Below are 8,432 nucleotides of genomic sequence, written 5' to 3' on the forward strand. Positions count from 1 at the left end.
GTATGTAAATGAATAGACATGGTTCTGTTTCATTCAAACTAACTTGACCTTGAAGATCCCTTTGCATGCAAGATTCTTAAACATTTGATTAGAGAAAGAGCAAAACAGCATGGGGGAATGTGTCTTTAAACATCATTCCCAAAGCTGTTGTAGCATATGAATTATTGGTGCTTTATATTATTGAATGAAGAATTAGTATTTTTTATTTTCTCTGTAATTGTTCATGACTGTCAATTTTTTTTAATTAATTTATTTATTTGTACATACAGAACTGGAGTACAGGCCAGAGGTGCAGGGGCAGCGAGAGGCTTCACCAGAGACAGAGTGGGGAGCAGAACAGGCAGATCGAGGAAGTACACTGCTGAGGGGAGCAGCGGGCGGGTCAGGAGAGGTCTGCCACGCCATGTGGTCACGTCCAGGGCAGGCCGGAATCGAACTCATGCAGAAGTGGTTTCAGCTTCTTAGTGCTGTGCTTTAACCTGCTGCGCCTCCAGGGAGGGCCCGGCTGTCAATTTTTAAAAATTATTCTCAGTCCCTTCATTTTAGGATCTGCCATCACTAAACAGCTTCTATTTTTGTTTTAGTCACTGGTGCCAGTTTCTTTGTCTTCAGCGGTGCTCTGAAATCCTCTTCAGGATATCTTGCCAAGTCCAGTATAGTAGAAGGTAAAGAATGTATTATTTGGTGCATATATATTGGTTCAAATCTAATAGTATACTGAAAAGCATTAAGGGAAACCATGATGCTTCTGCTAGACTTCTGACTCCTACTGTTACTCAGTAGTATATCACTCTTCAACTAATTAAAACTGTCATATGGGCGTGTAATTCTCCAAAAGAAAAGAAATGGTAGAGAAACCTATAGGACAGAGACAGAAATATTGAGAGATGACTTACAGAGATCTGGGATAAAGCACCTGAAGGGACTCAGTCTGAGTTCAAATATGTCATTGACTGCAAGATGCGGTCATCCTCACCCACAAGAATGCTGCAGTCACCATTTGGGTACAAAATGGAATGTGCTTGCTACTGGTTCTCTATAACTAGAGCTGACACATGTCCTGACAAAAGCTAATTAAATGAAAGTTAATGAAAGGCTAATTAGCACTGTTTCTTTCAGTTATTCTGTATTCTGATCTGGTTATTTTTACTGTATAACAAATTAACCCAGAACTTAATGGCTTAACACAACTATTATTTCATGCTCACGTATCTCTTTAGGTCAGAAGTCTTTGCAGAGCAGTTCAGGGTTGGCTTGATCCTCCTCAGTCAAATGTGGAGCCTCAGTTGTGATGACTAGAAGGCTGGCATGTGGGTCAGTGCCCTGGACAGGGATCAGAATTGTGCTGCAGTGGCTGTAGATAGCTTCAGAGTGTTTGGGCTTAACCTGTTGTGCCACCAGGAAGGCCCGACTCCAGTTCTTTTTTTTTTTTTTTTTTTTAAGATTTATTTATTTGTACAGAACTGGGGTACAGGCCAGAGATGCGGAAGGTGAGAGGATTCACCAGAGACAGAGTGAGGTGCAGAACAGGCAGATTGAAGTAGTACACTGCTGAGGGGAGCAGCAGGCGGGTCAAGAGATGTCTGCTGCGCCATGTGGATTTCCTCCGGGTCGGCGGGGATCGAACTCATGCAGAAGTGACTTAAGCTTCTTAGTGCTGTGCTTTAACCCGCTGCGCCACCAGGGAGGGCCCCGACTCCAGTTCTTGATGGAGGGGTAGGAAGGCAGTTTTGTAGAAAAGTATGTGAGATGGAAGGTAAGGGGTCAATCAGAAATGCTGTCTGCCACACTGTAATGACAGGTTATTACTTCACAATAATTCACTCCAAGACTCTATTCAAAAGCATCCTTTTTGAGGATAGACTTCAGTATTAGTTGAAATGTATAATCTTACATATGTTAATGGATACTGGCTTTGGTCTCCTTACTAAGGAAGTCAGGTTAAGTTGGTGAACCTAATAAAGCAGTGAGTATGGTAATATATCTACAATTAAATTTCACAACTCTGACTACATAGCAGAAACGTGCTATTCAGAAATTAGAGAAATCTAGGAATAAACTGGGTTTTCACTGACTGATTCCTTTACAACCAAGTATTGACTACTTTTGAGATTGTCTTTATAAGATGCTATAAAGATACCATATAAATATGCGTACAATAAATTCAAAACTGATGGCCTCTTGCAAATACAAAGCATGTGCTTAAAAGGTTTGTGTCTGGGGGTTAAGAATATCTTAGGTCTTGCAGTTTATGTCAGTTTATGAAATCTCCATTGAAGCGCTTTAGCATTATTCTAGCTGACAGGGTTTTGTGTCCCTGAAGCAGGGTAACTGCTGAGCATGTGACAACTTTCACCTTCCATTTCAGTGTTTGCATTTGACTTAGGTAGATAGCAGCTTAAAATAGAATAGTAGGTGAGAACAACTGAGAGGCAAATAAATAAGTATGATTACAGCATGATAAATGCAAGCATGGAAACAGGAACACGATTCTTTTGAATGTGGCCATGTGTGGGGTTTCCCATTGAACAGTCACAGAAGAAACTCTTAGTTGTGAGTGAAGTGAAGTCAGCAGGCGGTGTTTCAAGGAGAGCCCTCCTTGGTGTTCACTCTCCTTAACACTTTGAGTAAGTAAGAAATTCAGCTCAGAGAACAAAGCTTTTGTGACTGTCAGTTTTAGAGAGCAGAGCAAAGCTTTCTGTTTAATTCTATAGTGATGTTGCATCTGCCCTTCTCCGTGGCTTAGTGTTGTTTCCATCTGTATTGTCTTGGTGCTGGTTCTCAGATGGCGTGATGGTCCAGATCACCGCAGAGAGCATGGACGCCTTGAGGCAGGCGCTGCGGGAGATGAAGGACTTCACCGTCACCTGTGGGAAGGCAGAGGCTGAGGACCCCCAGGAGCACATCCACATCCAGTGGGTAGATGATGACAAGAACGTCAATAAGGGGTAAATGCAGCCACTCCCACCTCCCCGTGACGTCGTAGTTATGAGCATGCCTTTGCTATTCATGTTTTTGAGGAGAAAGAGGGCAGGAGTTGACAGTTCAACCTCTCTTAAGTTCTAGAGGTAATGGCAGGTGCCTAGGCCTTTACAGCTTATAAAACACTTTTGCTAATGTTTTGTTTCATTTGATAATTCTTTCACTTGATATAATAACCAGTTTTGTTATTTCCATATTATAGGTGAGTAAACAGGTGCCCAAACACTAAATGACTGCATAAAGCTAGGAATTACAGGACTAGGACTTAAGACCTCCTCCTTTGGCCTCAAGTCCTATCCTGTTTCCTAGGACATGGCAGCTTTGTTCTTAGGGATCAAGCCAAAACCTTTGAGTGTTCTTTGACATGTTTCTCTTCCTCATGTCCTACACCTAATCCAGCAGTAACCCTGCTAACCCTGTTAGCTTTACCTCAAAATGTTTGCAGAATTGTGCTACTTCTCACGATCTCCACTGTCGCCATCCTACTTCAGGCCACCATTGTTTAGTCAGTACAATTGTAATAGTCTCCTAATTGGTTTTTCCTCTTCTATTCTCCCCGCCCCCTACCTGTTCTGTTTCCATTTGAGAGGTCAGAATGTCACTTACACTCAAAACCCACCACTGGCTTCCACTATCACTCAGGGAAAAGTCAAAGTCTTTTCTGACCTTTAAGGTCTTCCACACTCTTTGCACCCCTCCCTGTACCCCGTTACTTTTTAGGAGGAATTACCTGTCTTCTTCCATGAACTTAACACCTGCCTGCCTCAGGCCTTTGACATTTTGTCAGTATACACTGAACTTAGATAGCATATGTGTCACTCCCTCCTACCTTCAAGTTTTTCTGAAATGCTGCTTTCTCTGGCTGTGTACGTTACAACCCTCTCATACACATTTCCTCCCTTTCAGCCCCACATTTCTACCCTGCTCTCCATGCATTATATTCTTCAGACCACTGGTGACTCTTGACACTGTATCTTTACCTATTTATTTTACTCCCCCTGAAATGTAAGCTCTATGTATTTTTGGTTTACTTATTGCTATACCACTAAAACAGTCTAGTACATACTTGGTACTTTAAAAAACTGTCCAAATGAGACCATACTCCATTGAGTTAGGTTTTCTCCCATTCATTCATTCATTTATCCATCCATCTGTCCATCGTTCACGCAGAACACTAGCAATAGAAAAAAAGAATCCCCCATGTCCCTGAATTCCATATCCCTGCTGACAAGTGGCTCAGTCTCGTTATAAAGACAGTTACAAATAAGTGCACCAGAGTATGGAAGACACTCATAGAAAATTCGATGGGATACAGTGAAGATAAGAGAGGAAGCTGGATGGAGGTGGTAGGTTAGTATTCCAGAAGGACTTCACAGAAAGATGTCTGATGTTGGAGCTGAATTTGATAAGAGGATGCAGGTGTTTGCCACATACCTGTGGTAGAATCTGAAGGAGTAAGAGGAGCAAAGGCAGATCATGAAATACCAGTTAAAGAAAAAAAGAGATTTATGAACTTTCATTATTGAGCAGAAAGAAGCAACCTAATCAGTGGGTAAATTTGCCTATTACACAAATAACCTTGTATCTTCTCATTCCTCACTGGAATACTTAATTTCAGAATGAATTTGTGTTTAATTCTTTATTATAGTGGGGAAATAAATATAGTTATTAGGGCCAAAAAGTTTGATAATCTGAAAACCTGATGCACAGTGATGCTCTTCCCTCTCTCTGGGCACCCTCTCAAGAGTGGTAGGGAACAAAGGTCGCCCTTTCTTTGACATTGTTGTCTGATGAGTTAGAAGTTACACTTAGTGTTCTTTAAGTATTTAATTCAAGCAAATGAAGTGATGTTGATGTTTAGTTCCACTAATGTTGTGGAAGTTTGTTGCATTTGATCTTTCACAAATAGAAATTAAAGAAGAAATTAACAGGTTTGAAAATAGGAAATGTTTGTAGTCTTATGCCATTTATTTTTAATCCCCATCAGAATGAATGTGTATATCTATTTACCCTTCAGAGAGGAAATGACCATAAAAAGTGGCTTTTCTATTAGGATCCTGGCTGTGATGATTTAGCACTGAAGGGAATTTGTTGTGATAGATTTTTATCAGATCACATCAGCACTATCATAATGAACACACTTGGTCAAAAATTCTTTTAGTCAAATAACGTTTATTTAAGCCCCAAGTTCCAAACAGGTTGTTTATACTGGAATATAGCACCGTAGCTGAGTAGTCCATATCCCCTCACCTTCAGAAGTTCATTTGTGAGACAGAGGTGCAGTCAAGTAGAGAGTACACCGTGCTGTATTAACACGGAGTCAGGAGTAGAAAGTGGTGACAGTGGAGGATAGGGCAGGATTGACCAGTGGCCAAGAAAAAAATGAATGCAAAAGAGAAGAAAAGGTTTGGGTGAACAACTCCTTTATGTGAAAGAGAACCAGCGCCTGCAATATTGGCTCCTGTTTCCTATGTGGTCACTGAACTATTTCAGAGTGAGGTTCTTCTGGGAGAGCTCTGTTCGTGCGTAGTTTTGTGTACTGGTTTCTTACTGTGTTGAGTTTCACGGTGAGGCACCAACTACAATAGCAAGACTTGATAAAAGAAGTGGCTCCAATATCAAGAGTTACTCAGTCTCTTCCCTTTGCCTTTTTTTTTTTTTTTTTTTTTAGTGTCTTAAGTCCTATAGATGGGAAATCCATGGAGTCTATAACAAGTGTAAAGATATTCCACGGATCAGAGTATAAAGCAAATGGAAAAGTCATCAGATGGACAGAGGTGAGGAACTGAAAGTGACCCCCTTGGAGCACAGCTTTTCACTAGACCCAGCGAAATACTCCACTGTTTGTAGAAGATAGGAGAAAACCTGTTTACCTTATACCTCAGTTCCTTCTGCTATGTGTTAGCTCACTGGCATGAAATGCTGCCAAGTATGGACAGCAGTAACCTGATGTCGCCTTTCTGTGAACTAGATCCAGAGGTTTGTTTGCATTGAATTTACACCTCTGAATGGAACACACCATCTTTGCTATATACCTCAGTGTGCACTGGTTTTGCTGCAGTCACAGTTAAAACCTGTCTTAGATAACAGACTTGAAAAATTAGACTAATCTCACCAATACAAACTGAAGCTCAGAGACCAAGTAACTTATCCAAGATTATAAGGCAAGTAAGTAATGGAAAAGCCCAGATTCAGATTCAGATCTGGCTGACCCCTAAGTTCTTTTCCACTATATTGTACCTGAACTTGAAAATTTTGTATTATAGCCTAACCTGGAGATGAGAGGAACTCCCAGAAACTTTATTCTTGGAATAATAAGGTCCTGGGTTTCTTAATGTCTTTTGAACTTCATACTCTTTTATAAAATAAGGCAATGAATTATAAACTCCCCAGCATTTCTTTTTTTAAATTAAGAATCTTGGTTAAAAAAAAATTCAATGACTGCTAGCTTTTCCATTTTCCACATAAGATGTCTGAGGCCTAGAGACTGAGGTACTTGACTGAGGTCAGAGCTGTTTCCTGCTAATAGACACCAGTGTCTGTTGTTCCACTTCTCAAGCTTTATGTTCTAAGTGACTTGTTCTTCACACCAGGCTATTTCCTTCTGAACCTCAGTAGCCTTCACTGCTTAATTTGTAGTGATTATCTCTGTGAGACATTTTGAGTGCAGTGTCTGGAACGTGTAAAAGCCTCTTCATACCTCAGAACATAGTTTGACCTCCATTTTGCTCCCAGCTGACCCAGTGACGCAGTGGGGGAGATGGAGCTCATTTATACAATGAGAAAACAGACTCAAAGAATTGGTGTAGCTCTGTCATATCTGCCCTTAGTGGCCCTGGTGGCGCAGGCTGGAGGCACTGGGCCCCCACCCAAGCCCAAGGGCTGTCCCTTGTGCTGCTCCTCACCCGTCGCCAGAGCCACCCCTTTGTCTTCTTAGGGTGAGCTACTTGTTGAGCAGTAAGCGAGATGCTGGGGATTGGTATGTGTTTTACATTGTGTATCTTTTACATTTTGCTTTTCTATTATTTCCTCTGTATAGTAACCAGAAAGCACAGGGGATTTCTATCTTACAAAGGCATTCAGAATGCCCAGGGCTTGTTCCTGCCCCTCCTCGTGATTGGGACTCGGCTCCAAGCTGCTGTGCTTCTGCCTGTGCCCAGTACGTGGTCAGTGTGGTGTGAGGACAGACATAGCTCTGGCCTCAGCAGTGGCTGGGCCCTGAAGCAGGGAATCTTTGGCCTTTGATAGGAGGCAGAAAACTCGGGTTCTGCATTTGGCCTGGCCTCTGTCTCTGACTACATCTATGCACTTGAGTGAATCTTCCTTCTATTGCTTCATATCATGAAGGATTAGCTCACATAATCTACAAAGGCTGTTCTGCTAGGCTCTAAGATCATTTTCTAAGAAAATCATCCACATAAAAGGATTATCTTTTAGAAGTGAATGTGCGAAATGAAAGCCTTTCTAGTTCCCAGTAGAACACTCCGTAACCACCATGGCCAGGAGGTGGGCTGTCAGCAGGTAGGCTTTCTAGCACATCTCTGGCTCAGGGTGCTCATAAACAGGAAGCTGGTGCATTTGTTCTCTCATTTGCATGTCTCCTGGGCATAAGGCTGAATCTCATTTGTTTGGGGAACAGGTGTTCTTCCTAGAAAATGATGACCAGCACAATTGCCTGAGTGACCCTGCAGATCACAGCCGACTGACTGAACACGTCGCCAAGGCTTTTTGTCTTGCTCTCTGTCCGCACCTGAAGCTCCTGAAGGAAGATGGAATGACTAAACTGGGACTACGTGTGACACTTGACTCAGATCAGGTATGAAGATGGTTTTTTTGGCTTAAGATTTATTTATTGATGCAGACAAGAACTGGGGTACAGGCCAGAGGTATGGGGGTGGGATGAGAGGATTCTCTGGAGAGAGTTGGGAGCAGAACAGGCAGGAAGAGGGAGCAGCAGGAGAGACAGGAGAGGTCTTCTGTGCCATATGGGTCAGCTCCCTGCCTGGGATTAAACTCCTGCTGCAGTGTCTGCAGACAGCTTTATAGTGCTGTGAACTAACCCATTGTGTTGCCAGGGAGGGCTCAGGACACACATACCTGAGCCACCAGGGAGCCCTCAGGTAAGAAGAGTCTTAGGGAGCCTTTGAAGCTGGCCCTAGGCTGTCTGTGTTTTTGGCATGTGAGTTTCCTGCATCAACTTAAGAGATGTTGATTCTCTGCACCTCAAGACCTGGTCAGGTGTTGTATTTTGACTTCCCTCAGTGGTGTCCTTGCTTAGTCAGCTTCTCAGCCACTTGAACCTTTGTTTTTCACCTGAATGTCTTGTAAGGACTTGGTTTTACTTTTAGTGTGAGGTGAAGGGGGGAGGACTGCAGGAGGACCTGCTCTGTCTGAATGCTGCGGCTCTTTGAGACCCCTCCCCTTCAGGAATTTTTCTGGTTCTCTCAGAA

General features: G+C 42.5%; 1 protein-coding gene across 1 annotated transcript in view; it reads left to right on the forward strand.

Moving 5' to 3' along the window:
• ZFYVE9 (zinc finger, FYVE domain containing 9) overlaps positions 1-8,432 on the forward strand; it is a 102,424-nt gene that overhangs the window by 91,821 nt on the left and 2,171 nt on the right. Inside the window, exons 15-18 of the mRNA XM_012722121.1 lie at positions 585-665; positions 2,786-2,948; positions 5,654-5,759; positions 7,622-7,798. Of these exons, the coding sequence (XP_012577575.1) occupies positions 585-665; positions 2,786-2,948; positions 5,654-5,759; positions 7,622-7,798 (527 nt within the window). The remainder of the gene's footprint in view (positions 1-584; positions 666-2,785; positions 2,949-5,653; positions 5,760-7,621; positions 7,799-8,432) is intronic.

This window comes from Condylura cristata, unplaced genomic scaffold, assembly GCF_000260355.1.
Source record: "Condylura cristata isolate star-nosed mole 26May11 unplaced genomic scaffold, ConCri1.0 scaffold00008, whole genome shotgun sequence".
NCBI classification, from domain to species: Eukaryota; Metazoa; Chordata; class Mammalia; order Eulipotyphla; family Talpidae; genus Condylura; species Condylura cristata.